General features: G+C 42.3%; 2 protein-coding genes across 4 annotated transcripts in view; both read right to left on the bottom strand.

Annotated features, from left to right (window-relative positions):
• The window catches only part of pitpnb (phosphatidylinositol transfer protein, beta), a 43,179-nt gene extending 32,780 nt beyond the window's left edge, over window positions 1–10,399 (bottom strand). Inside the window, exon 1 of the mRNA XM_056281140.1 lies at window positions 10,356–10,399. Coding sequence (XP_056137115.1) covers window positions 10,356–10,375 — 20 coding nt within the window. The 5' untranslated portion in view covers window positions 10,376–10,399. The remainder of the gene's footprint in view (window positions 1–10,355) is intronic.
• Window positions 10,400–11,618: 1,219 nt separating this feature from the next.
• Window positions 11,619–27,777, bottom strand: part of ttc28 (tetratricopeptide repeat domain 28) — a 273,284-nt gene continuing 257,125 nt past the window's right edge. For all 3 annotated transcript variants that reach the window (XM_056281622.1, XM_056281638.1, XM_056281630.1), the window contains 10 exons: window positions 26,813–26,957; window positions 26,431–26,610; window positions 25,752–26,299; window positions 25,353–25,600; window positions 25,068–25,192; window positions 24,696–24,927; window positions 23,845–23,921; window positions 14,428–14,557; window positions 14,118–14,225; window positions 11,619–13,953 (listed from right to left, as the gene is read on the bottom strand). In XM_056281622.1, coding sequence (XP_056137597.1) covers window positions 12,338–13,953; window positions 14,118–14,225; window positions 14,428–14,557; window positions 23,845–23,921; window positions 24,696–24,927; window positions 25,068–25,192; window positions 25,353–25,600; window positions 25,752–26,299; window positions 26,431–26,610; window positions 26,813–26,957 — 3,409 coding nt within the window. In that variant the 3' untranslated portion in view covers window positions 11,619–12,337. The remainder of the gene's footprint in view (window positions 13,954–14,117; window positions 14,226–14,427; window positions 14,558–23,844; window positions 23,922–24,695; window positions 24,928–25,067; window positions 25,193–25,352; window positions 25,601–25,751; window positions 26,300–26,430; window positions 26,611–26,812; window positions 26,958–27,777) is intronic.

The raw sequence follows: 27,777 nt of genomic DNA, 5'->3' as shown, positions 1-27,777 counted from the left end.
TGTTTTAAGTGACTGACAGCAAGCAGGGACCAACAGAGTGCCAGCTTGCAAAGCCAGAGAAAGTTTTCAGTCACTGCCTACAGTGTCTAGGGTGGGCCCAGAATCTTCATGCTTTTTTCAGTGCATTTTTGATAGCTGTCGGGATGTAGTTTGACAAAATATTTTAAAAAGTACTCCAAAGTAAAATTGCTGATAGCCACTTTGACCTGAAATGCCCAGTGGGAACTTAATAGCTGTTTCTCAATAGCAGTCAATCCCAAACTATCCCACACACACTACCCCTAGGGCACTACCCCTCCATTTGCACATTCACATGAAATCGCCACCATGCTGAATTGAGTACCAAAACGCTGAGGGCGGAGGAGAAGTGATTTATCAAACCCTCCGTTAGCGAGTCTAACATTGACTTATCAAACGCAACTACTCCTCAACGGAAGTGGGAAGCAAAAGAATGGAAGAAACGTCATACAAGTGTAGGGTTCCATTTTTTAAACTAATCTTCAAGTTATATGTTAAAAAAACACGCAGAATACTTCAGGTTTTGCTAAAGGAGTAGTTAAGACACGTAGTGAAACCGCGCTCAAAAACCTATCACAATTTAACTTGAAGACTCAGCATCTACCAATAAAAGGGATAGTTGAGTGCGAAAAGAAACAAAAGCCATAAAGAAGAAAAAAATGCCAAAAATTTAAGATTAAAGCATCTCGGCAGCGAAAGCTAACAACGCTGAAGCAGATCACGCTAGCAATTGAATTGAAGCTGCTGAAGGCCAGAGGAACTCTGAAACGTGCACAGAACCTGAAGACAATCAGGGCGATAAAGGAGCGAAAAACTTATCTAAAGAGGGACAATGATGGTCTGAGACAAGAAATTAATCCTCTGGGACAAGAAATCAATGGCAAACTTGACAACCTTATAATGCAGTCTGTCTGACTGAGTAGAAGAAGTGGAGACCCATGTGGAGCGGGTGGAGGGATAGGTGGCGGAGGTAAATGTGGTACTGTGCACTTGCCTGGAACAGCAAAGAGTCCTGCAGCAAAAACTAACGGACTTCCCAGTCTAGGAGAAACAATATACACATCTTTAGAGTGGCATAGGGAGAGGAGGAAAACTGGGTACCCACAATTTATTGTGGAACTCCTCAGAAGCAAGTTGCCATTACCGCAAGACTTGGATCTGAAAATACAGCAGGCTCATCGGTCCCTGGCACATAAACTCTGACCCCAAGCCCCACTGAGACCTATCATTATCAACTTCCAGGAGCTCACAATCAAGGACATGGTACTAAGAGAAGCTTGGAAAAAGGGGAAAAACCCAACTGTACAATAGAACTCTCTACTTTGACCATGACTAAGTGACAGCGACAGTCACGATGCACAGGGAATACAATGGGCTAAAGAAAGCCCTACAGTAAAAAGGGGGTTCACTTCCAAACACTATACATGGACATGCGGATGCAGTGGGATACAGGGGCCTGAACATACACTGGTGCACAGGAGGCGCAGCGGGAGCTAAAGCAACACGGAATCCCCGTGGAAGAACCGGAGACAGCCGAAGGAGAGAACAGCTTGCTCATGAATGGTATAAAATCTTTAATGAAGACCTCGCCCCTGTATTGGTAGACTTGTTGAATTAGATACTCAACAAAGCTGTAGCACCACCATCATGGAAAGAGGCCATATCACCCATCCCAAAAGAAGGTAAAAATAAAGAACGTTGTGAAGTTTATCGTCTAATTTCTATATTGAACGTAGATTATAAATTGTTTACATTTATAATACCAAAAACAATTAAACGTTCTATCTGATTTAATAGCTAAAGTTCAGACAAGGTTTATAAAAGATTAACAAACACAGGATAACATCAGATGAAGCCTACACATTATAGAACAGGCTAATAAACAATATCTAAATGCAGCTCTGGTCAGTCTTGATGCAGATAGGGCGTTTGATAGTTATTTGGCCTTTTCTGTACAGAGTGCTAGACAGGATGGGTTTTAATAACCAATTCGCTAGGTGCATAAAATCTTTATATAGAGACCCAACCGCCAGAATAAAGATCAAAGGTCATCTGACAGTTTTAAGCTGTTTAGAAGCACTTGCCAGGGCTGCTGCCTTAGCCCTGCCCTTTTTGTAATTTTCATAGAACTTTTGTCTCAAGCTATCAGACAAAGCAAAGAGCTGAAAGGAATCAATATAGCAAAAGTGGAACATATAATTGGACTTTTTGCAGAAGATAATATCTATCTTCAAAATCCAACCTCAACACTTCCCAAATTTATGACTATTCTGGATGCCTACAGTCTGATGTCGGGTTATAAATTGAACATGACAAAAACACAGGTACTCTCTCAGCTATACATACTAAGTAAGGCAATTAGGCAGAAATATAAATTGAAGTGGGACGCAAAATCAAATAAATAGCTGGGAGTGTTAATCACCCAAGAATTGAACAAAATATACAAAATAAACTACAATTAAAGAAAAGGATACAAAAAGATATAACAAAATGGTCAACACTAGTATTGGACTTTTGTTCAAAAATTGAGGTAGTGAAAATGAATGTGGTGCCAATGTTACTATACTTTTTCTTATCACTACCAGTCACAATCCCAGAATCTCAATTGATAGCATGGGATAAAGCCGATATCCCAGTTTATCTGGACAGGAGGCAAAGCCAAGGGTAAAATTTAAGATATTCTAAATTGACAAGAAAAACAGAGGCCTAGCACTGCCTAAGCTCAAAAATACCATTATGCTGCCCAAATGAGACACAGTCTATTGGTGCTTCCCAGAGTATCCAGGTAGATGGAAACAGATAGAGCTAAATCTGGGCCAAACTCAATCTCAGGCCAGGATAGGAGGAAGAGAATATACAGACCAAGAGTGGGAAAATTGCATTTTAGAAGAATCACTGGAAATATGGAGTGAGACTGTCAAAAAATACTAATTGAAAGGTAACAGTAAACTTCTGATTAGGCCTTCTCAGACCTCCAGGGTCGGACCTGGGGAGATAGCTAATACATTTGTACAAGGTGGAGAGAAAAAGGAATAACAGCTGTATGCACAATCTGAGGGAAAAATTCACAACTTTTGTAAAACTGAAAGGAGAATTTAATTTAGAGAATGGGGAATTGTTCCGATATTTACAGCTAAGACATTTATATGACACAGAAATTAAAAAAAGAATTCCAGCAGAAGGTAATTAAGTGATTCAAGTGTCGACAGACACATACAAACAAACCCCCTAAAAATTGTTTCCAAACTGTATAGTAGTTTAAAAAAAAACGAAATGGAAGAAATTCAATATATGTAAAATTGAAATGGGAACTAGAAATTGAACATTACACTGTTGAAGAGTGATTGGCATTCCATGAGTAGAATGCAACAAACTTCGACTAGCTCTAAAATATGGAGGGAATTTGGGTGAAATAATTTAATCCGTTTTTTATACACCCCACCAAAAAAAACAAAAAAACAAAAACAGTGGGTAAATAGTAGCAATGCTGAAGACAGTGTAGGCAGATGAATGCCAATCACTCACATACTATACTGATCAGTCAAAACATTAAAACCACCTGCCTAATATTGTGTAGGTCCCCCCTCATGCTGCCAAATCTGCTCTGTCCCATTGAGGCATGGACTCCACAAGAACTCTGAAGGTGTCCTCTGGTGTCTGGCACCAAGACGTTATCAGCAGATCCTTTCAGTACTGTAAGTTGCTTGGTGGGGCCTCCAAGGATCGGACTTGTTTTTCAAGCATACTCTCAGATGCTTGATTGGATTGAGATCTGGGGAATTTGGAGGCCAAGGCCACACCTTGAACTCTGTCATGTTCCTCAAACCATTCTTGAACAATTTTTGCAGTTTGGCAAAGCACATTGTCTTGCTGAAAGAAGCCACTGCCATCAAGGAATGTACTTGGTCTGCAACAATGTTTAGGTAGGTGGTACGTGTCAAAGTAACCTCCACGTGACAGGACCCAAGGTTTCCCAGCAGAACATTGCCCTGAGCATCACACTGCTTCCGCTGGCTTGCCTTCTTCCCATAGTGCATCCTGGTGCCATCTCTTCCCATGGTAAATGATGCACACGCACCCGGCCGTCCACAAGACGAAAATGAAAACATGACCAGGCCACCTTTTTCCATTTCTCCATGGTCCAGTTCTGAGTCTTACATGCCCATTGTAGGTGCTTTCGGCAGTCGACAGGGGTCAGCATGGACACTCTGACCGGTCTGAAGCTACAAAGCCCCATATGCAGCAAGCTGCGATGCACTGTGTATTTGGATTCCTGGCTATCATAGTCAATATTAACTTTTTCAGCAATTTGGGCTACAGTAGCTCTTCTGTTGGATTGGACCAGATGGGCTAGCCTTCACTCCCCACATACATCAATGAGCCTTGGACGCCTATTACCCTGTTACCATTTCACCGGTTGTCCTTCCTTGGACCACTTCTGGTAGGTACTGACCATTGTATACTGGGAAGGTCAGGAACACCCCACAAGACTTGCCAGTTTGGAGATGTTCTGACCCAGTCGTCTCATCATCACAATTTGGCCCTTGACAAAGTCGTGCAGATCCTTACACTTGCCCATTTTTCCTGCTTCCAACATATCAACTTCAAGAACTGACTGTTCACTTAGTGCCTAATATATCCCACCCCTTTCACAGGTGCCATGGTAATGAGATAATCAATGTATTCACTTACCCGTCAGTGGTTTTAATGTTTTGGCTGATTGGTGTATTTTCTGGTCATGTATAAAAATATAAACATTCTAGGACAGGTTTATTCAGATTCTTGAAATTTTTTCTTATGATTTTCCCCAGATTGTGTACCGGGGTTTTGATACCCCGGAGACATAATTCAAAAGAATTACATCTATGTCTTCAAAAGCCTGATACTTGCATGTAAAAAGGCCATCATAAGGAACTGGTTGAAAAGTGACCCTCCAAGACCAGTACAGTGGCTGAACATTGTAGAGGAAATATACTCCATGGAAAAACTGACTCATTATCTAGGGACTAAAGCAGGGACCCACGAACAATGCTGGAGAAAATGGACTGCATACAAGAGAAGATGGGTCGTGTTCTCAGCTGGTTGGAAAATAATGGATCAAAAGTTTTAACGAGAGTAGCACCTCCCTTCTGCATTTATAGCTATTTGTTTTTATTTCTATTTTTGTCATTAATGCCGTTTTGTTGTGGAGTTTGTTCAGTGTTATAGTATTTGAAAAATAACGTTAAAAACACACGTGCAGCTTAGAAATACATCGTTTTTGTGGCGATGCATTTATAAGGACTGTTGGAAAAACAGTTCAGGACTTTAAAAAAAAAAGGCCATTTTCACAAAACAGGAATTCTAGAACAAGCCTGGGAGTGTGTCGTGGTCATTCTAACAATAACCTCATTGTTTTAGCCTATAGCACATCATTTTCAAGTCATTTTGTAAATCCTGTCTTTGCAGTGTGCGTATATCACAGTCAAAACTGGCCTACTCCAAAATTTTGGAAGAATTTTTTCAGTTGTCATTACTAGCCAGAACTCTCTTGAAAATTTGATTCCATGTCTCAATAAGACCTTCCTGATTAAATAAAGGTTGAACAAAATAAAATGAAATAAATTAACTGGGCATGAAAAAGGTCGTGCTGTCGATTTTGAGTTCAAAGATAGTTTTGTCTGCTGCACTTCTTTGCTGTACAATGCGGTAATGTTAAGTGCAGAAGACAACAAATAGTGCTGTCTTTGAAATTTGCTGTATGTTACCTTAAAATACACCGAAGCAGTGCAGCAAAGCCAATTTCAAATTAAAATCAACAGCACAGGTCATTGAAAGGTGGGATTGACCTTTGGGAACGTGAGTATACCTAGAGCTGACTATGATTCATTCCTCATGTCCATCTATGGTAAGCTTATGTGACCACATTGCAGAGTAGCAAAACATTAGGGTTGCTTATGGGGCTATCCTTATAGATGAGCACAATTATCTTCATAAGTTGGTGTCTATGTGCACAAATGCAATTACAATTAAAAATACATAGCTTGCAGCCATTTTCTTTCACTGCATATCACTGCCTTTCTAGATGTTCAAACAGCAAAGCAGTGATAATGCAGCAGAATGAGGTGTTGACTGGGAGTCATGGCAACATTTGCATTCTGTTTCCGAAGGCAAAGTGGTGAGGGCATCCCATAATAACCAGTTACTTTTATACACTTCCCCTTAACAGGAAGGGTCCTCCACAGCTGCAAGAGTGATTTCATTTTAAGTGACACTTGTTGGGTTAGTGGTAGTGGATAGGGAGTGGTTTGGGAAATGCCCTAGGTGTATTTTTCAGTATTTGTGTCCTTGTGATCTCATCAAATGTCATCTTCCACAGCCGTAGTACTGTCCAAAAATACACGTTCACATTTAGAAATGAATGAAAGCAAAGCCCACAAACGTACATTGTTAGAATTTTAGAAGTTCAACTGTTATTTTGTCACCAAAATTCTGTTTTGAGAAACTTTGAGGCCAAAAATCAACGTACATTTTACATTTTTGCCCCTTTTGGAAATATACTATCAATTTGCGCCAAGTTTTTCTGAGCTAGGAAGCCCAGCTAATATGGGGTATTGAGCAATACCAGTGTTTTAGTAAAATGTGTAACATTAGATTCCGTGACCCTTTGATTGAACAATACCTCCTAGCATCTTAATCATTGAATTAACGTACTAACCATTTATACATTTGAAAAGCCATGTTCCTAAACTTTCCTACCATGTATATACCTTGTGGTAAAATAAAAAAGTGTGAAAATGCTATTGTGAAATATCCATTTGGCAGAGGTAGGCTTTCACAAACCGTTGTTTTTTTCACATGCTATACAGAGAGTAAGAAAGAAGAGGGTTTCAGTTAGCAGTTGAGTCACAGAAACAGTCAGATTACAAATTTTGGACACCTGATTAAATCCACCTCATCTCACACTGATCTAAATGATCTCCGTGCTTTTGAGTTCGTCTACCCAGTTCAACTTGACAAGCATGGACTCAAGAACGAGAGTTTGTGCTTAAGAGTTCTCGGCACTGAGAAAAGCCTGATGGCACATGAGCTAACCACCTTCTTTGTCAACAAGTTCTACCCAGGTGCTTCAAGGTAAGAGTCCTTCGGAAACATTTCTGTTGGGTTGTAACTCACTTCTGTTGTGTTGTGTGGACTTTGCAGGGTTTTTGCATTTGTATATGTTTTGTGACTTTGCAGCAGGTTTCTAAATTCAGAGGTTGGTTGTCAGATTGATGCCTGCATTTTCTCCAATTCATGCATTTCCTTAATTTGCTTATATTTTGCCAATTTGCAGTATATTTCTGAAAAGCTGTGTATATGTTGTTAAGATTAGTGCATGCATTATCTCCTTTATCTTGTGTTTTCTGAAACTGCAGTGTGGTGGGTTCTCTTGGCCACTGTACATTCCCCCTCAACACACTTTCATATTGTAGGTGATCGGGTGTGTTTTATATGACAGGTGAAGGTTTATCAATAAGGGCTGTACTATTGACAACTGCACAGCAAGGTTTCACGATGGGTGATGAGTTAGGCTGCTACTTTCAACACTGTCAGTGTCGGATGTAGCTTTTGAAAAAAATAGTTGCCTGTGGATGACAGCACTCCATAATTAATTACTTTGGAACAAGACCCTAGGTTTGGAGGAAAGTATGAAAATGAACAAAATCTCATATTTACACAATTTCCACTTTGATTATATGCATGACAATATTCATTATTATCGTTTTCCAAGAGTTTGCAAGTTACTGAAAAGTACAACAGCTGAGTAGTGCAAACATGGCTAACACGGAGGTAAAAAAGTTAAGCTTTTGTAACCTCCTGATAAGTGCCTTTATTTTTATGTGGAACGCTTCTCTCACTTGACAAAAGACATCCAAGTTATTTCAATTGAATGAAATTTTGGTTCTTAATTATGCACTTAAGTCAGACGCTGACGCACAAGGGTTTAAGCTTTTTTAAGAGACAAAATTGAAACTGGGCCTTATTACACCTCTTTGCTGGTTTTAAGTAAACCCAGGTGAGAAAAAAATAGAAACAACACTGGCATGTATATCACCTACAGTGGCAGATAACAGCAGATGGGCTGAAATGACAATTACAGTAATGAAAAATTTAAGCAGAACAATACCAATAAGATAATTAATGAAGCTGTCTCGTTGTAATTGGTGTTAAAAAAATCAAAGGGATACTCAAATTTGAATGCAAAAAGTATCTTAGAGTCTACTAGAAACATTGAGCATTATTTCTAAACAAAGCTATGGACTGGATTAAAACTCTAGAGGGTGAGACTAAACCAAATGACTATATTTTGTCCACGTGGGAACACCAACGGCTCAACAACATGAGACTCACTTGAGATTTAGAATGTGTTTTAAAACCTAAGACGATTGGCACAGAGTTTCCAAGAATTATGCAACAGTATTCCTTACTTTAAATCTTATTTACAATAACAGACAAGCCATGCTTTGTGGTTGTGTTGCCAGGGTATGACACCACGCTCTTGTACAAAAGAGTTCTTAAATATATGACTACCAAGAATGTGAGACCTGAATTAGCCTGGATTATTGAGTATGCATAAAGACATTCTGAATTAGTTTCATTTACATATAACACACAAACCATACAAAATGTCTCAAGGTACTCCCTTGGTGATAGGGTTCCCAAACCACAATGATTGGCGAATCCCAGATTTGACCAATGTCTCTCGCTATGCAAATATTTGAGTCACGGGTGTTGTCTAAAGATGAGTGCTCCATTCATACGGTTTTCTCACATTGCACATTACGTTATGGAACATTTAGGAAATAACTTGGTCGAGCGTTTTCCATTAATAGTAAATGTGTTATCGCCGTAATCGAACCCAACAGATAGTTTAGTAGCAATATGTTTTCCTGGTCATAGACGCAATTCAGATATGAATGGGACATTTAATAGATTCCTGCCTAAGCACAGGTAAGCACTGCCTAAGCCCTTTCTCTTTCTCTTTGTGGTATTCACCATTTCCTCTGGTTTTCAGTAATGTGTGACAGTGGGGAGAGCACTAGGATGACAGGGGGAAAAAATGCTGCATGGACGTTTTTGCCTTGGGCTTTTTCTTGTGTCACTGTTTTTATGTTTACACTGTACAATCCACCGTGGCGACCCCTGAAAAACACGGAACAAGCTGAAAGAAGAAGATTGTTTTTATGTTTAGCAGCATCCCACTCGTCTCTATTCAGAGCATGCGCAAACGTGCACGGCCATCAGTAACGGGGCACGGATGGCTGTGAACGCTGGAAAATCGTATTTTTCTGTTTTTCTTATTCTTTGGCCCTGCTACCTTGAATAAAAAAGAGTCACAGATGACGGCAGTAACTTCGCCTAGAGTACAACAGGTGGAGGGCTGTAGGGATCGTGTGATATCGATAAAATCCCCAGTCAAACGCTCGGAACCACATAAACAGTCCAACAGATTTTTTTGTTGAAACGGTATCAAATCTCCCTGCGTCCGAAATCTCTCACCAAACTCGAGTTTACACCAGCTCGCCACAGAAAGCCTTTGAGCTAACTGGGTTGGTTTCTGCGCCGGGTGTGTGCTACAATATGTTTACACACGTGAACTGGCAAAAATAATTACTACCTTGGTACTGTAATTTCCTGTTTGGTCAAAGTTGAGTCAATCAGCTAAGCTACCTCGCTAGGTGGTTAGCACAACTTCTGGTTGAGTGCCGAGCGCGCTCACTTCGCCTTGCCATTACAAATCCGCTGACGAGGAGGGCAAACAACAGCCAGTCAAATCCAAGTCCATCTTATCTGCAATGGGGTTATAGGGTTAGCTGACGCCGACTCCGGAGCGAGTGCTAAAAGGGACGCGGTGCCTTCGCTAACGAGCTAAGCTAACGCTGCCTGCGCTCGTTTCCTTCCCATTCATGTTCCGCTAGCCATGTTACCGTTAGGTTAGCTAGTCCGCTAGCTCAGTTTAGGTGATTTGTCAGCGTCCTGCGGAAAAGTACAGACTTCGACCCCTCTCCTTTCTTACACGCGTTAACAGCAACGCGTGTAAGATTGATTTTGGCAGCACTATTACGCGTAAAAAAGAAGGTTTTGTGAAAGCAGCTGTAATGAATGTCGCTGTCAAAGCCGGTAGGCCAGAAGCTCTTGAGCAATCCCACCCTTCTTCTCTCGCGTGTTTGACAGAGATTTGGTAAAGATCTAAAGTTTTGATTCACATTCAGTCGCCCGAAGAATTTCAGGGAGCTCACAGCTACTGTTGGAGAAATAAGCGACGTCCCTAAAAACGACACATATAACACTCATGAAAGGATCGTAGCACTTACTATTCCTTGATGAGAACCATCGTCGCTCTTTCGGGTAAGGCTGCGTACTCCTGCTGACGTCATGCGTTCTTATGAACAGCCCCCCCCCTCACCGCCGCCGCCGCCGCTTTCGTCACGTGTTCGGTGAGGCGAGGGATGAAACGACCACCGTTGAAACAGCACCACTTAAGTTTTCATGCCCAATTAAAAAAACAACTTGTTTTCTCATAATTATACTTTTGCCCCTACCCTATAGGATTTTTATCAATGTTTTTCTTTTTTTAACTCGAAATCCTTGGATGTAACTTAAGTTAATACATTTGTAAAATAAATAAATAAATATATATATATACATATATATATATACACACACACATATATATATATATATATATATATATAATATCAACACGGATACAGGAAAAAAGATTTTAATGCAAAAAAAAAGGCAAAAAAGATGCAAAAAATTTTTTTTTTCCTGTATCCCTGTTGATATTCCGCTCCTCATTAGTCAAGCACTCAGCACCATTGACGGTTTCGGAAAAAACGTTATATATTTATATATATATATATAGGGAAAAAAAGGAATGACTCATAGGCTGATGGAGTAACTACTAAACCATGTGCAATGTCCACATTTTCTGGACATTGTACATTCCCCGCTATACTTCACTTTCTCTGATCCAACCATCACCGCTGGGGTCATTATGTGTTCTTGTTCTTAAGGATATGAATTGAGAGCTATAGCCTAACCTTGCACAAGCAAGGCTGTGGTGCTAATCCCACATCTCAATCTGTACATGGTTTATAAAAAAAACCCTCAAAATGTAGTTTAAAAAGGTTAAATCTTTTAAATATGAAGAATGAAGTTTGAGCCCCAGGGTAGCACTGACAAATCCTTGATGTATTTGCAAACCCCAGTGAAATGGGTGTTGTTGTTCTGCTTATTTTTATTTCAGGGGAGCAAAACTTTTCTATGAATGCAGAAGCTAAAATAAAAGAACACATTCATGCCTGTAGAGATTCAAAACTAGGTTTCAAAATTTCAAAACAGAGTTTCAAATCCTTTTTTTTTTTACATGGAGAATGGGGTGTGGGATTTGCTCCATACAGGTCTACAGTAGAAAAGGCTTCGTCACAATAAACAGATTTATTGAAAGAAGCAATAATAATGACTAGTCATTAAGCCTGGTTCTAGTGTGACAATATTATTTTTCAAAACACTCCAGTGATATGCATCGAAATAATACAGGGCCAGAATACAAGAAAGCAAACATGTTTTTATTGAAACAGTTTACTGATAAATGACAGATGGTTGTCATGAAATTTTCATGTTTAATCTCAAAAAATCATGGGCTAAAAAGTCATACGTGGTACTTAACAATGAATAGCAAGAGAATCCATGCTTCGGAGCAGACACTCGATTCACAAAGAAATCAGGCAAAATGCCTTTTTGATTTCAATAAAAAATATTAAATCTTTTTTTCACTCTATCCATCTTTACATGGTACAGGTTTGTTCACTTTTTAATAATATAAAAACGCTTAATACTGATTGTGAAACACTGGAATTAATTTACAAAACATAATAATTTTAATATTAATAACAATAACCAACAATAATAACAATAACCATTAGATTTAAAAACAAAAAATAGAATGGAGAAATCAGTTATAGCTGTTGCATCTTGGCCCATACAGACAGCAAGGGTTTTGGAGGAAATACCAATTGGCATTTACATTTACCTGACACACAGTTACACACAAACACAGTATCAGGTCGTTGAGTATTCTCATTGCCATTTACAGTGTTATGGGCACAAAGACAAGACACTCTTGAAAGCATTCATGTGCCTCTGGGGAATCACACTCATTGACCAATCAAATCCTTTTCACCGTCAATCAAGTCCCGTTGACCAATAGAGGCCCTAAAAAAGTGCCCTACTCCTCCAGCACACAGGATAGTAAATGAAAGGTAAAAGTATGGAAATCCTTTTTAGTCTCTCAGCATTTAGAGGAAGGGAAAAATCTGCCAGGTGATAAGAACTTGTATCCATTGCCAGCAGGCAGTCTGATTGAACGAGCACCAGGGCTGCTGCTAGTGGAAATAGTGGGCGAAGGGGCCACTTTCCTTGGGTTGGAGCAGTGGTGTCCATTGGAGGAGTTTTTATTACCCCTATCCAAAGGCTGCAGCCCCAGCTCCCGCAGCTCCAGGCTGTCTTGGGCTTCACTAGGAGAGCAGTGCCGTGGAGAGAGATTCAAAAGGCTCAGTACGTCCCTACCGGCAGAGGCAAGTGGTCCAGGGGCACCATGGATGGCTTTGACAGGGCCAAGGTGTTGCTGCTGCTGCTGAGCTGCAGCATTAGCCCAAAAGGTCTTCAGATTGTGAATAGCTTGGACTTTCTCATCAATGACACCCCTTCTTAGACGGTCTAAGTCTGGGGCATCAGCCGATGTGGAGCAGGCAGAGCCCGTGGAGGAGTAGGACAGGGCCGGGGATGGGGCGCTTCCAGCCGGGGACTGGTGGCCAGAACTTGGTGACATGTTACTGGGAGAGCGAGAGATATGGCCACTGTATGGGGAGCTGGGGTACTTCAACTTGAACTGTGCATGGCTGTCTAGAGTAGGGGAGGGATGGCTGCCCTCCTTTTGAGAAGACTCAGACACTGCAGGGCTGTTGTAGCCAGAGCTAATCTTCTGCAGAGAGGAGGAGCGGGAGGGGGGCTTGGGCTTTGGGGAGGACTGGGCTCGGCCACTGGCACTGCTATTAGGACGGCTGAATGCGCTGGTCTCCGAAGCACGGAAAGCGCTGCTCCGACCTGAGGTGCTTCCCGGTGTCGCTCCCTCCGCCCCAGCCCGCTGAAGGCTACCCACTGCACGTAGATGGCTCTGAGTCTCCTCCAGTATCTTTTGGGCCAGCTCCTGGGGATCCAGTGGGACAGTTTTCTCCTCCTGGGACTTGACAGTGCTGTCAGTCTCCGTGCTGGACTGGTCAGATTCACCTGTGTCTGAGCTGCTCACTTTGCCCACTTTCTGGAAGGGCGAGTTGGGGCTGGGCACCAGGCATGTTTTGACCGGGGAGGTGGGGGTGCTGACGCTTCCCCTCGATGATACCGACACAGCATAGCCTCTCCCTGCTCCCGAGTTAGACCCACTGCCAACCCCTCTGCCTCCACGGTGGTGACGCTGGCTGTGGCCTGGTGGCAGAGGAAGAGAGTCACAGTGGCTCCCCAGAGGCTCGCTACTGATAATGGAAAAGCCCTCATATTCTTCTTCTTCCCCACGGGTCCCTCCTGCTGCGGCAGCTGCCCCATGAGGAGAGGAGCGACTCCGAGGAACGTGAGGGTGCTTGTGGACAGAGTAGTGCATTGAAGCCCCACCGCGTTGCCGATGGCCAAGGAAATCACAATCTGACTTGGAAACAAAGCTCATGGAGGAGGCCACAGAGCTGAGGCTATAGACAGAGATGGCATCTGACGCCAGATTGTCCAGGCAAGGAGGAGAGAAGGGGAGGTTGGGATATCCCATTGGAAGGGGGTTGGACACAGATTGGGCTGAGGCCAGAGACTCGAGGGAAGACGAGCTGTCCAGGCTCAGGCGCTTAGGCAGTTCTGTGGAGTCTAAAACGAGCAGAAAAAGGGGTTAAGAAAAATGAAAGGAAACAAACAAAACATGAAAGATCCAAGAGCTGTGTAAAACGTCTGGACACTTACAATAAACAATCAAATTCCCGCTCATTTTCCCATTGATTGATTAATTGACTGACAAGGAACACAATAATTACCAAATAGCGCCAACAGAGACTGGAGGGCAAAGTGCAAGGTACGGCGGTTGGCTAGCTTGCCAGTCTTCAGCACCACTTCCTCTTGGCCTACCTCACATAGGTCAAAGCCTACACAAAAAGTTAAACACATCCGTTTAAGCTCATAAATTTAACAATGGTGTGAGTATGTGTGTGTGTGTGAGTGCAAGAACGTGAATACCGTGGGATGCTTAAGTGGGTTGCTAGGATTGCTTTATGTGTTAATTATTTTCAAGTCATTCTGGTTTGGACATAAGGTATTAATAGTTTCATCAGTTAGTGGTTTACTCACCAAGAGCAGCCAGGAATTCATGGCACCCTGGTAGTCTCCATAGCTGCACACTGATGGACACCTGAATGGGCAGCAAAGAGAAGTCCTGCTCTTTTTCTCCTGTCTGGAGCTGAACTAGCACCTGATGGAGCTGAGAAGGAGCAAGAAGAGGAAAAAGAGGGGGAGAAGGAGCTAGCAATGAGTAAAAAAAGATCGGACCATAGTCTAAAACAGCGCTGTGCAACATTACTGGTGATGTGATGAATGCTTTAAATGCATTTGGTTAGTCGAACTGTTCTCTGTCTTGTGAATGATAAAATAATCAAATTGAAAAGTTTTTTGGATTCCTCTGCTGACATTGTTTGCTTTTCACATATTATAAATATATAAGACTAAGAACAGAGGAACCCATGAATGCTTTCAAAAATGAATTACTAACACATAACTGTAATATACAAATATACAAATAAAATGGCAATGACAAAGCTTACGATTCATTCCGAAACATGTCAGTCCTTATATGACAAAAATTGCCCAATAGAACAATTCAACAGTAAACAGAAATATAAAGATAGTCCTCGGTTCACAAAGGGACTACGTAATGCTTGTCATAAAAAAATAAGCTCTATAAAGAATTCATAAAGCAGAGAACCATTGAAGCAGAAACAAAAGACAAAAAAATATAAAAACAAACTAACATTATGAGGATATGCAAGAAAGAATACTATAATAAAGAGTTAGAGATCAATAAAAACAAGTATTATTAGAAATGGATCTAGAAGCCCAAGCTGGCCACAACACTTTACAGATAATGATAAGACTATAAATAACATGGAAGATGTGGTCAATGGCTTCAACAGATTCTTTGTAAATGTGGGCCCAAAAATGGCAGAAAAAATCAATGACACACAAACAATCACAGGGGGATTGATAGTGATTATGGAGACATAAATCCAAGTTCCATTTTTCTTAGAGCAGTAGAAGAGAAGGAAATTGTGGACATGGTAAACAAATGTGAGAACAAAAACATCTACTGACTGGAATGATATTGATATGACAATGGTTAAGAAAGTAATCGAAGATATTGCAAAACCACTAACCCATATCTCTAACATGTCCTTTCAATCTGGTAAAGTTCCAAGCAAAATGAAAATCGCAGAAGTCATACCCCTATATAAAACTGGAGATAGACACCAATTTAAAAACTACAGACCGATTTCATTATTGTCGCAATTCTCCAAAATATTGGAAAAACTATTTGCTGCTAGACTTGACAAATTCATTGAGAAGCACAATCTGCTGACTGATACCCAGTAAAGGTTTCGACCAAACAGATCCACATCTCTGGCACTCATTGAATTAATTGAAGAAATAACTAATTGTGTAGACCAAAAAAAAAGTTTGTTGTGGGAATATTTACAGATCTAAAAAAAAAAGCGTTTGACACTATTGATCACAATAGATTAATAGACAAATTGGAATGGTATGGTATCAGAGGGGTGGTACAGAATTGGCTAAGAAGCTATTTAAGTAACAAGCAGCAGTTTGTAATGTTAGGTGGACATAAATCGTCATACATGGATATTACTTGTGGTGTGCCCCAGGGGTCGGTTCTAGGTCCAAAACTGTTCATTCTGTACTTAAATGATATATGCTAGATATCAAATATATTGAAATTTGTTTTATTTGCGGATGACACGAATATATTCTGTTCTGGTTAGAATTTACAGCAGCTTTTGGAGGTGACCACAATAGAAATGGAAAAATTAAAACGGCGGTTTGACAAAAACAAATTATCCTTAAATCTGGACAAAACAAAGTCTATGTTGTTTGGAAATTATAAAATGAACACCAAAGTAAAAGTAGTGATTGACAATGTCCAACTAGAACGAGTACAAGAAAATAAATTCCTAGGTGTGATAGTAGACCACAAAATCTGCTGGAAACCTCACATAATGCATATGTGCAAGCAAACCTTGCAAGGAGTGATGCGGTCATGAGAAAAGCAAGCCCCATTCTGGATCATATATAAATCATTGCATACTCTGTATTGCTCATTTATAGTACCATATTTGATCTACTGTGTGGAGGTATGGGGTAACACCTACAAAACCAACCTACAACCATTATGTATACTACAAAAAAGAGCCATAAGGATAGTTAATAATGTAGGAAATCGTGAACACACCAACAAGCTATTTTTAAAGTCAAGTGCCTTGAATTTCAGAGATTTAGTAGAATTTAATGTTCAAAGCAAGAAACAATCTACTACCGAGTAATATCCAAAAAATATTCTCAGATAGAGAAGGGGAATATAATTTGAAAAGGAAATTAAACTTCAAGAAATGATGTGTTCGTACAACTTTGAAGAGCATGGGCATTTCAATCTGTGGGGTGAAATTGTGGAACAGTCTGAGCATAACACAGTTCAAGAAGTACAAAGGACTGATTATCAAGAGATACTACAGGGATGATTTATCTCTAAACATTTCTTATTACATCCATCCATCCATTTTCCATGCCACTTATCCTAATTAGGGTCGCGGGACGCTGGAACCTATCCCAGCAGTCACTGGGCAGCAGGCGGGGAGATACCCTGGACAGGCCGCCTAGGGACAATTTAGTAAGTCCGATTCACCTGACCTACATGTTTTTGGACTGCGAGAGGAAACCGGAGCACCCGGAGGAAACCCACGCAGACACGAGGAGAACATGCAAACTCCACACAGAGGATGACCTGGGATGACACCCAAGGTTGGACAACCCCGGGGTTCGAACCCAGGACCTTCTTGCTGCGATGCGACCAGGCTAACCACTGCGCCGCCGTGCCACCTTTCTTATTACTTTTTTTTTACTTCATTTTTCTTTCTATGACACAGAGTGGCTACTTGGGTTGTATGCAGCATTGAGGATGCTTTTCTTTTTCGTTTTTCTCCTTTCTCTCATGTGTTTTTGATGTGTTTTTTTTTCTTTTTCCTCCTATTGTTTACAGTAGTTGAGTTTGTATTGTGCAGCACAACTTGCACTGAATTTGACCTACACAGTACAGTGGGAATTGAGTTTGAAATGAATAGTAGCTGAATTAACTTAAGAGTAAGTGAGAAGCGGTAGGAAAAAACAAGTGTATACTTCCTCCTACTCCTGTTCCAACATGTAGCAAATAACTTGATGCACATGGAGATTTGTTCGCTGAGTATGATGTGTGGATTTGTTGATCACTTTAGATTATTGGCAATGGCTTATCTGTATGTTAGTATATCCTGCTTATTTACATGTTCAGAATAAACCACCATCATCATTATAATGCATTAATTTATTGTCGACCCCATCTTTTTGTGGCATTACAAGTTTATTTTTGAATTTTTTTTTTTATCTATCAATGTTAAGATGCATGTGAACCTCCATTTGACACTATGGAGGAGCGTGTGCTCATGCACGTCAGCTAATCAAAAATCTTATACTACTAGGATTCCTTATGCTGATTTGTATGTTGAAATCCAGTTGCTGTAAAAGGTAGTTCAGTGACCAATTTGTTTGATCATCTTCGTTTTCAGATCAGATACGAGCTCAACTCAGTTTCTGGTGCTCCGCCGCGCTTTGACTCCATGTAAATGTTAACCCCCGGAGCCTTTCATACCAGCCTTGCCCAGCAAATGAGCCGGCAGCGGTGTCATGCACGTGAAGCAAAAATCTTGCACTTCACGTTACATTTCCTCTGCTGGCCAGGAACACACTGCCAGCCGTTTTTAATTATACCAAGTGCACAAAACACAACTTCTGTGCCATATTGGGCAAAGTGTAATCAGAACTGCCAAAACATTTCAACAGATACAGCTCAGATCCCTTTTCATCACAAACATTAACTTAAAGAGCATTTTCAATGTTTTCAAAAACAACATTATTCTAAATTTGTAATAAAAATTACAACTGTAGATATTATCAGCATTATTATGAATGTGAAAACACTACCACCAATACCACAAAGAAAATGGTCGGGGCAATCTCTTTTTTTCCATGGCTCCTCTGCAATGCAAGGTTCAAGGTTTTTACTGTCATGAGCACAACAAGAAGGCATGGACGCAAGTGTTGCAGGCTATGAAATTCACATAAACATCTATCAAACTGCTGAAAAATGGAACCTAAGTAAGTAATATATGTATGTACACACTAAATGCTAACATATCTCATCTCATCTCGTCATCAGCCACTTCTCCGGGGTCCGGTCGCGGTGGCGGCAAGCTAAGTAGGGCATCCCAGACGTCCCTCTCCCCAGTAATGCCCTCCAGCTCCTCCTGGGGGATCCCAAGGCATTCCCGGGCCAGATTGGACATGTAGTCCCTCCAGCGAGTTCTGGGTCTACCCCGGGGTCTCCTCCCAGTTGGACTTGCCTGGAAAACCTCCAAAGGAAGGTGCCCAGGAGGCATCCTAATCAGATGCCCGAACCACTTCAACTGGCTCCTTTCGACACGAAGGAGCAGCGGCTCTACTCCGAGCTCCCTGCGGATGTCCGAGCTCCTCACTCTATCTCTAAGGCCCAGACACCTTACGGAGGAAACTCATTTCAGCAGCTTGTATCCATGATCTCACCCTTTCGGTCACTACCCAAAGCTCGTGACCATAGGTGAGGGTTGGAATGAAGATTGACTGGTAAAGTGAGAGCTTTGCCTTTTGGCTCAGCTATATATATACACTACCGTTCAAAAGTTTGGGATCACCCAAACAATTTTGTGTTTTCCATGAAAAGTCACACTTATTCACCACCATATGTTGTGAAATGAATAGAAAATAGAGTCAAGACATTGACAAGGTTAGAAATAATGATTTGTATTTGAATTAAGATTTTTTTTACATCAAACTTTGCTTTCGTCAAAGAATCCTCCATTTGCAGCAATTACAGCATTGCAGACCTTTGGCATTCTAGCTGTTAATTTGTTGAGGTAATCTGGAGAAATTGCACCCCACGCTTCCAGAAGCAGCTCCCACAAGTTGGATTGGTTGGATGGGCACTTCTTTGAGCAGATTGAGTTTCTGGAGCATCACATTTGTGGGGTCAATTAAACGCTCAAAATGGCCAGAAAAAGAGAACTTTCATCTGAAACTCGACAGTCTATTCTTGTTCTTAGAAATGAAGGCTATTCCATGCGAGAAATTGCTAAGAAATTGAAGATTTCCTACACCGGTGTGTACTACTCCCTTCAGAGGACAGCACAAACAGGCTCTAACCAGAGTAGAAAAAGAAGTGGGAGGCCGCGTTGCACAACTGAGCAAGAAGATAAGTACATTAGAGTCTCTAGTTTGAGAAACAGACGCCTCACAGGTCCCCAACTGGCATCTTCATTAAATAGTACCTGTTAGAGCCTGTTTGTGCTGTCCTCTGAAGGGAGTAGTACACACCGGTGTAGGAAATCTTCAATTTCTTAGCAATTTCTCGCATGGAATAGCCTTCATTTCTAAGAACAAGAATAGACTGTCGAGTTTCAGATGAAAGTTCTCTTTTTCTGGCCATTTTGAGCGTTTAATTGACCCCACAAATGTGATGCTCCAGAAACTCAATCTGCTCAAAGAAGTGCCCATCCAACCAATCCAACTTGTGGGAGCTGCTTCTGGAAGCGTGGGGTGCAATTTCTCCAGATTACCTCAACAAATTAACAGCTAGAATGCCAAAGGTCTGCAATGCTGTAATTGCTGCAAATGGAGGATTCTTTGACGAAAGCAAAGTTTGATGTAAAAAAAATCTTATTTCAAATACAAATCATTATTTCTAACCTTGTCAATGTCTTGACTCTATTTTCTATTCATTTCACAACATATGGTGGTGAATAAGTGTGACTTTTCATGGAAAACACGAAATTGTTTGGGTGATCCCAAACTTTTGAACGGTAGTGTGTATATATATATATATATAGAGAGAGGTCCCATTTTTTATCTCGCTCTGCAGCCCCGTTTGAGTGCCCGTTTCGCGGAGACTTTGTACACAGCCGTGTACTGGGCCCGCATTTGAGGACCGGAGGGTTGCGATTTGGCCCACGGTCGTGTGCTTGCTGGTGGGGTTTGTTTCGGGTCTGATGGCTTTGTTTCCCACCGGAGGACCATTGTCTTCGCCGGGGTTTTCGGAACGTTGCGACCTGTGGCCATCTTGCGGGTGGAGGCCCTGCCGGGGAGCCGACAGCTAGCACAGCGCCGTCCATCCTCTGGACTGCACACAGCCTCCCGGTCGTGGGAGCGTTGGGTTGTGAGTAACCCGGACAGATCACTTATACTGACACACACACACACACTTTTGTCTCGTTGCCTGGGCATCGTAGGGTGTCTGCCTTGCCCTGCGCTCAGAGAACTGTGTTAATGTGCACCAACGGGCCCCAACAGAAAGCGCTGGGTATTTTTGTATTCTTTTGGTACTTTCTTTCCGTTTATTGTGAACGGTTGTCACACCCTGTGAAATTTTAATTAATGTTTAGTTGATCAACAGTACCACATTCGTGTGGTACTCTTTTTTTTTTCCTCTCTCGCTCTCTCTCTCAGTATTATCCAATAAATCCTATTATTATTAATTATATTTCGGGTGCATTGGCAGCTCATTTACTTTTAGAGTGCTGGTAATAAGCTTGTACGGTACTTCAGCACACAGCAGGGTTACACAATCTGCCTTAACCACCGGTTTGTTTAATTCTGGGAAGATACACCATCCACTAGCCTTAGGTAAGTGTAGTATTTTCTCAGTGGCGGCACCGCGCTACTACATTGATAAATATCTTGGTTAATTATTTCTATTATCATTCATCACTATTATTGTCATTAGTGGCATTAGCCTTCTAGTTCACAGGAGGTTCGGCCAGCTCACCATTCCACCGCTGAGAACTCAGGATCCTGTTGCGCCATTGGATTTTCTTGTAACACTTTAGTAACTGGTAGCATTAGGATGTTGTCTTGTTTAAATGTGCTTGGCGTTGCCCGCCAGTGAAGAAGGGGTTACACACACACACACACACACACACACATATATATATATATATATATATAATGCTTATATAATACCTAATGTACAATAACCAGAATATTGCGTTGAGAAAAATATAATATTGAAATACAGAAATACAAAATATTGCAAGAAATATTGCACAGGATACTGCACCGATAATGTCTGGCTTTTACGGTATACAGTAATGCATCTTGTGTAAATACGAAAGCTTTGTGAAAATATTAAAACATGTAGGCTTTTTTGCCTACACTTAAGTTCCACTCTCCATTCTTGGTGTGAAATGCAAGTAATCACAGCAAAGAATATGCAGAGAATGAAAGGCTGTGTGGGTAATCAGCCCTTGCAGGAAACCTCAAACTGTCAGCAGGAGACACTGCTGATGTAAGCTGATGTTGTCAAGACAGCGTCGGCCGAATCATTAACCGGGAGCGAGCCAATTGCCATTGTCAAAATACCAGAAAATATAGGGATATTATTGTATGCCTACATCATCCACCGCAACCTATAGGTATTTAGAACAACAGAGCCTTTGCAGAAACTCAAAGCTAAGAGGACTTTTGGCTCACTCCAATCTCCTCCCTCCACCTCTTCGGGGGTTTTACACGTGTCCTTGAGCCACATTCGCGTGTTTTGTTTGAGGATTAACTGACTTGGAACAGACACACCTTTGTCAAAATGACGCAACTGTTTACAAAAAGAAAATGTGCTTTCATCTCCTCCCTACCCACACCATGATTAAGATTGGTATTTTTTTGTTTTTTTTTTACATCACAGTTTACATCCCATTACCCACCCTTAAACATTCCTCTGGCCTGGATTGAACCAGGCCTGTAAAATCCATAAACACTTGTAATGTCAAAGATCTCCAGCTGCAGGAACTAGTGGTAGAAAACTGGTAAACAAACACCTCAGATGTAGCTATTTCTGAAACTAGTGTGTGCGCATGCAACAGCTAGAACGCCATGAAACATGTAGGTCGATGAGGAACACTGCAGAGTTTATGTCTCTTAATATGGAGACGGGGTGTTCTGCACAGCTTGCAGCGGGTGAGAAATGGAGAACAGTGGGGACGGCGTGGCGAAATGGGATGAAGACATGCAGGTAGGTCAAGGCACACTTACCATTCCCACCATATTTTTAACAGCCTTCAGACCGCAGATTAGGGGTGGTGGAGAGAGAGAACAGGCTTTTAATTGCATGCACACAGGCCATTAACAAAGCGGGAAAGGGTTCAGTTTAACAGGGGGGGAAAACAGCTGCAAATAAGGGTTACCACCATCAAGCTGGACAACAATGTCTGATCTCAACAGTGTGTGTGTCAAGAAGGTATTCTATATAATCTACTTGCACTTGTTTCATTTGCTGTGCATTAACACCACTATTAACCACAGCAGGAGGCAGCAAAAGTCCTTCATCCCCTACTAATTGGGCGCCATTTCAAACTAAACATGTGACTACCACATGTTAAACATGACCCGGGCTGAACTTTAGGAGCATAAGATTAATTTTGTGGTGTCACAAGCTATAAAACAGGAGAACAGGACTCAGAACGGTTTAGGCTCCATACTTAACACTAGAATGGCCGGGATTTCACCCCTACCTAACATGACCATGGGCGGTCAACATGACGGCCAGTTTTTAAACTCTATATTCTGTCAGGATAAATACCCAATTGAGATATTAATGTATTGCATATGTCAGTATGTCTGTTAGGAAATGACTGACACCAAAATTAACATTTGAAAAACTTTTAATACTATTTTTCAAACAATTTAAAATGGCCACTGTCCAAAGGGCCTGTGAATACTGCAACGCGTCGGTGGTAGCCATAGTGCGTCTGAAACGGCGTCTGTACCCAGACATGTTGGCAATAATCAAAAATCAAGTTTAGACTATTACTGTGCACTGGAGGGCGCTAGTGTGTTCCTAGGACAGAGCAATGAACTTTGCGGAGGAAATGACGCGACCAACACATGTCATAAATAGTGACATGACGCGCACAATAATGCGCAAATTACGTGTGGTCATTTTGACCGCTCATGGTCGTTTTAGGTAGCTCTTATAATTTTTTTGTGTGTGCAATTGATCTAAAACTCATTTGAACGCAAATATATGCAATTTAAGGAGCATTCAGGGAGTGGCAGGTTTGTGTCTTTTTTCTTCCATAAAGTTATTAAACTTTGAAAACCCCAAACCGTTGAAATGACGGCTTCTTTTCAGTTTAAGATGGACCGTGGTGCATAGGAAGTCCTTATATAACAGGGTTATCTCATGACGCAGTATTGAAGCTTTGTTCTGCCTCAATCCTTACGGTGCGAAGGCTTGTCAACATTTCCAATAATTCCTTACACTATATGTAACTCTTAACATCAGTGTGCTTGACTTCATAAGCAAAGGACTGCATGTAGTGTATTGGTTTAATAATCCAGTGGTGTGTGTGCTGTGATCCTGAGGCCTACCCGGTTTATGAGCTGCTCTCCTGCCTCTGAAGCTGTGATGAGCTTGCACAAAGCCTGAAGAGCTGGAGGCGGCAGACCTGGGGGGATCGGATCAAAGGCAGTACTTCATTATTCATACACAAGCCACATTCAGCGTCTAACTATGTAGTACTTAAACTGAGCAGGTGATTTCAGACTGATATAAAGTCAAAGCAGAAATTTAAGCGAACAGAACAAGCGATGTCGTAACAAATAATACTGAATCACGGCAAAAAGAAATTATGCCTTGTTCTATTCCAGTTTACCGGCCAACTTTCAAGCTATACGATGCAATTTTGCCGCTTGTTGGCCGCACGCCGTGCTTCTGCAGTGGCACGCAATAACCAAGGCCTGACACTGAAATGCCTGTTTTTGTTTTTGTTTTTTGCCTACTGCCATTTATACAGGGTAAATTGCACCCACTGGGGATTCAGTACACCAAGTAGTTTCTCTGCTAGAGTCTCGAGTGATCTGGTCCAACCAGCCTTTCTCACTGTCTTCTCGCATCACGTATATGTTTGGGCTCATGATATTAACAGCAGCAAATGAATAGGGCTTGTGCACAGTAAGGAAAGACAAGCGCTAATGCATCTCCCAGTAGTTTTTAATAGGCTAATACATGGTGGTAGATGTAAAATAGTCATCTTGATGTCAACCTCTCACTACTGTATGCCACCTTAGCCTCGCAATATATATATATTGGAAGCAAAGAGGAACTTGCAGCAAACAAGCAACGCTAGCTACAGTGAAAACTTGCATAGTATAAGTTCAAGGGAATATAAATATTCTGCATGTGATCAGACGGTTAGAGCAGGCTTCTGTGTGGTGCATACCCAGTAGTGACTGCAGGGTGGTGCTGCACTGCTGGAGCCTGTCTCCTGGGTCCGCTGTGGGGAAGAAGACAGCGGCAGGAATCCCAGTGCCTGCAGAGTCGAGGCGGAAGCCAACAGCTGTCAGGAGAGCCTGCCAACCAGGAACACCCCCCACCTTATTCTCCACACTCTGCTGTGATGTGTACATGGAGTTACGCTGGCCGTTCTGAATCCTCTGAAGAGATTTCTCCACCTGGAGGGAACAGCGGGTGTTATAGCTATATCATCTTAAGTGTGTGTGTCAGACAGGTAAGTGCTTATGTGGTACATCAGTGTGTGTGTGTGTGTGTGTGTGTGTATACATGTGTGTCTGTATCTGTGTCTATGTCTCACCAGGTGGAGTAAAACTCTTAGGGCATCCCGTGCTCGATCTGGATACTGCAGAATCTCGGCCAGAGCCTGGCCAATGAGGGACGAGGGACTGTTCAGCTTTACATCATTCCCAATCAGCATATACCCTGGAAAAATGAAATTAATATAAGAAATGTCTTGAAACAACATTAAAAGCCATCTCGTTATCATCCCTCCATTTATTTGAATTTTGTGCATGCACACCACTTTGATTAGTAAAAAACTCGTTGAAGGATAAAGACAGGAGTTGATGACAGCGTGTCTAACCTGCCCAGTTGGAGGGGTGGGAGTACTGCTTGCTGCTCTGGACTGTCTTCATTGCATCTGCAAGTGCAGCACTAGCTTTGGTCCCATTAAGCAGGGCTGTGTAGAAGGCATGGACAAAGACTTTTGAGGCTGCGACAGGGACAGGCCACAAGGACACGAGAACACATTGAGCCCCAGCAGCCAGGAAAGCTCGGGTCAAACCCACCACACCATCAGCGGTCACCTTGCTGCTTGACTCCTGGTATGACCTGTAACCATACAAGAGCACATATGCAGTTTTTGAATTAGCAGGATATTTCATCATAAAATGCATCAAAACCTTTTCCTGATTAATTTATGCAGACCTAAGTAAGAAGTCTGCCTCTCAAGCCTCCAATTCCCCTTGCCTGGCCCACTTACCCTAGCACGACCAGTTTGACAGGCAGCCTCAGGTCCAATATATCCGCAGCAGTGAGCAGAAACTCCTGTAGGGGTGGACTGTCACAGATACTCTCCACATCACTGCTGTCATCCTGCATATGGAGAGACTCCGGGATGGTGTAACTGCTTCCAAATGAGCCCTTCCTGCCTCGCCCGCTACTGCCTCGCCTACTACCCCCTGCCCCTCTTCCCACTGTTCCAACACCCACGCTGGCACCTGCTCCACCGGGAACCCCCTCTGGGTTGGGTGTAAGTACCAGAGCAGCCAGTTTCCAGGAAATGTGGGTTGCGAAGTGAGCACACTCAGCCTGGGTTAAGGCGCTCATCACTCTTTCCTTTGTGGCGGAGGAGCCGGCCAGGGGTTGGCAGCCCAGCAGCTCAGCCACCATCAGGGCCTCCTCCTCTGCAGAGGGCATGGGCCCCCACAGCCAGCGGTCCATCACAGGCGATGGCAGTCGAGGGTTCCCCACCACTGCTGCCATGGAGACCCCACCACACGGAGCTGGTCCAGCCCGCCGAGAATGAGTCTGGAGGTGCAGCAAAAATTGAAAACAGTAGAATTTATGAGCGCCATAATATATGCTCAATTTGCAGGGATCCAAACAAGAAAGTGTTATCACAGCGAAGGTACTCCTGAATTATTTGAAAAAGAAGTTACCTTAGAGTTCAATCCAAGGCCGTGGATGGAGGGCACAGCAATGAGGCTGAAGCGCTCGTACAGGTACTCATTAGAGGAGCTGCCCTTGAGCAAGGCAAAAGGAATGAGGTACAACTCTCCCTCCAGCACCATCACCAACTGTCTGTGTCTGCCAACGGGCCCACTGGAGTGCATTAGACCCTGAACACAGACAACAGTGTATTTATATTTGCATATAAATATGCACAAATACTCAGCTGAACAGCAAACTAGTACACTAAAAAAAACAAGACATATGCTTGCATTCTGGTCCTCATTGTCTCGTTTTCCCTCTGAGGTTTTTTTTTGTCTCTCACACACACACACATACAAGCAAGTGCTGACACAAAGAGACAGTGCTCACCCCCTCCATTGGTGCTATCAACAAGTCATAAAGGGCTCGGAGTGGAGGCTTGCCAAGGTTGCTGCAGCGCCGAGGGAGGGAGGAGCAGCCATCTTTGGCGGGGGACATGGTGTTACTGAAAAGGCTGGTCATACTCTGGCAGCTCCTGCAAAGGCACACAACGTTAAAAAATAAAACTGATGCTACGGTTTCTACATTGAACCACATTGCGTGTTTCTTTTCTGCTGTAGATCTAGCGTTTCAAGCTCACTTCACTCCATATACCACCGCAGCCCTGTTCAGTTTGCCACCCATGCATGACACACATACAGAAAACTTACAAAGTATTTGGGCAACAGCACATTTTGTGACAGATTTGCTGTTCTTCCTTAATATCATATGGAGAGCTACAAAATGGCAAAACACCCTTACCATCCATTATCCAAACCGCTTATCCTGCTCTCAGGGTCGCGGGGATGCTGGAAAGGACCTGGGACGGCCTGGGGTTCGAACCCCAGGACCCTCTAGCGATGAAGCAACAGTGCTAACCACTGGGCCACCGTGCCACATCTTGCTGCATCTTCAGGCATCAAATCATTTCCCTCGTTAAGTCTATTTGAGGAGGTGCAAATGGATCACAGGACAGTTTTGAATAGAATCTATCCAGGAGTTTTCTCAGCTCTATAAACACCGGCCCCCCCCCCAAAAAAAACGCCCATTAAAAACCAGTGAGCTAAATGTCAAAGTCAAAACTAATATTTCAGCCCATAACCACACAGTGACCAATGAAGTGACTTTAAGTGATGGAAACACAAACACCTTGGAGTCACTCATGGAATCAGGGCTCTGTGACAGTCTCCTGAAAGCTACACTACTACTTTCCCAGGGAAAGAACCACTTTCTCCATTACTTTAACAGTTTTTTAAACTGTAAAGCCTTCGTTGTATTGTCTGGTGTAAGGTTACTGTCTTGGACCCACAACATTC

Source organism: Lampris incognitus, chromosome 1 (assembly GCF_029633865.1).
Source record: "Lampris incognitus isolate fLamInc1 chromosome 1, fLamInc1.hap2, whole genome shotgun sequence".
Taxonomy (NCBI): domain Eukaryota; kingdom Metazoa; phylum Chordata; class Actinopteri; order Lampriformes; family Lampridae; genus Lampris; species Lampris incognitus.
Note: the sequence above shows the minus strand (reverse complement) of the source record. Positions and strands in the feature narration are given on the sequence as shown.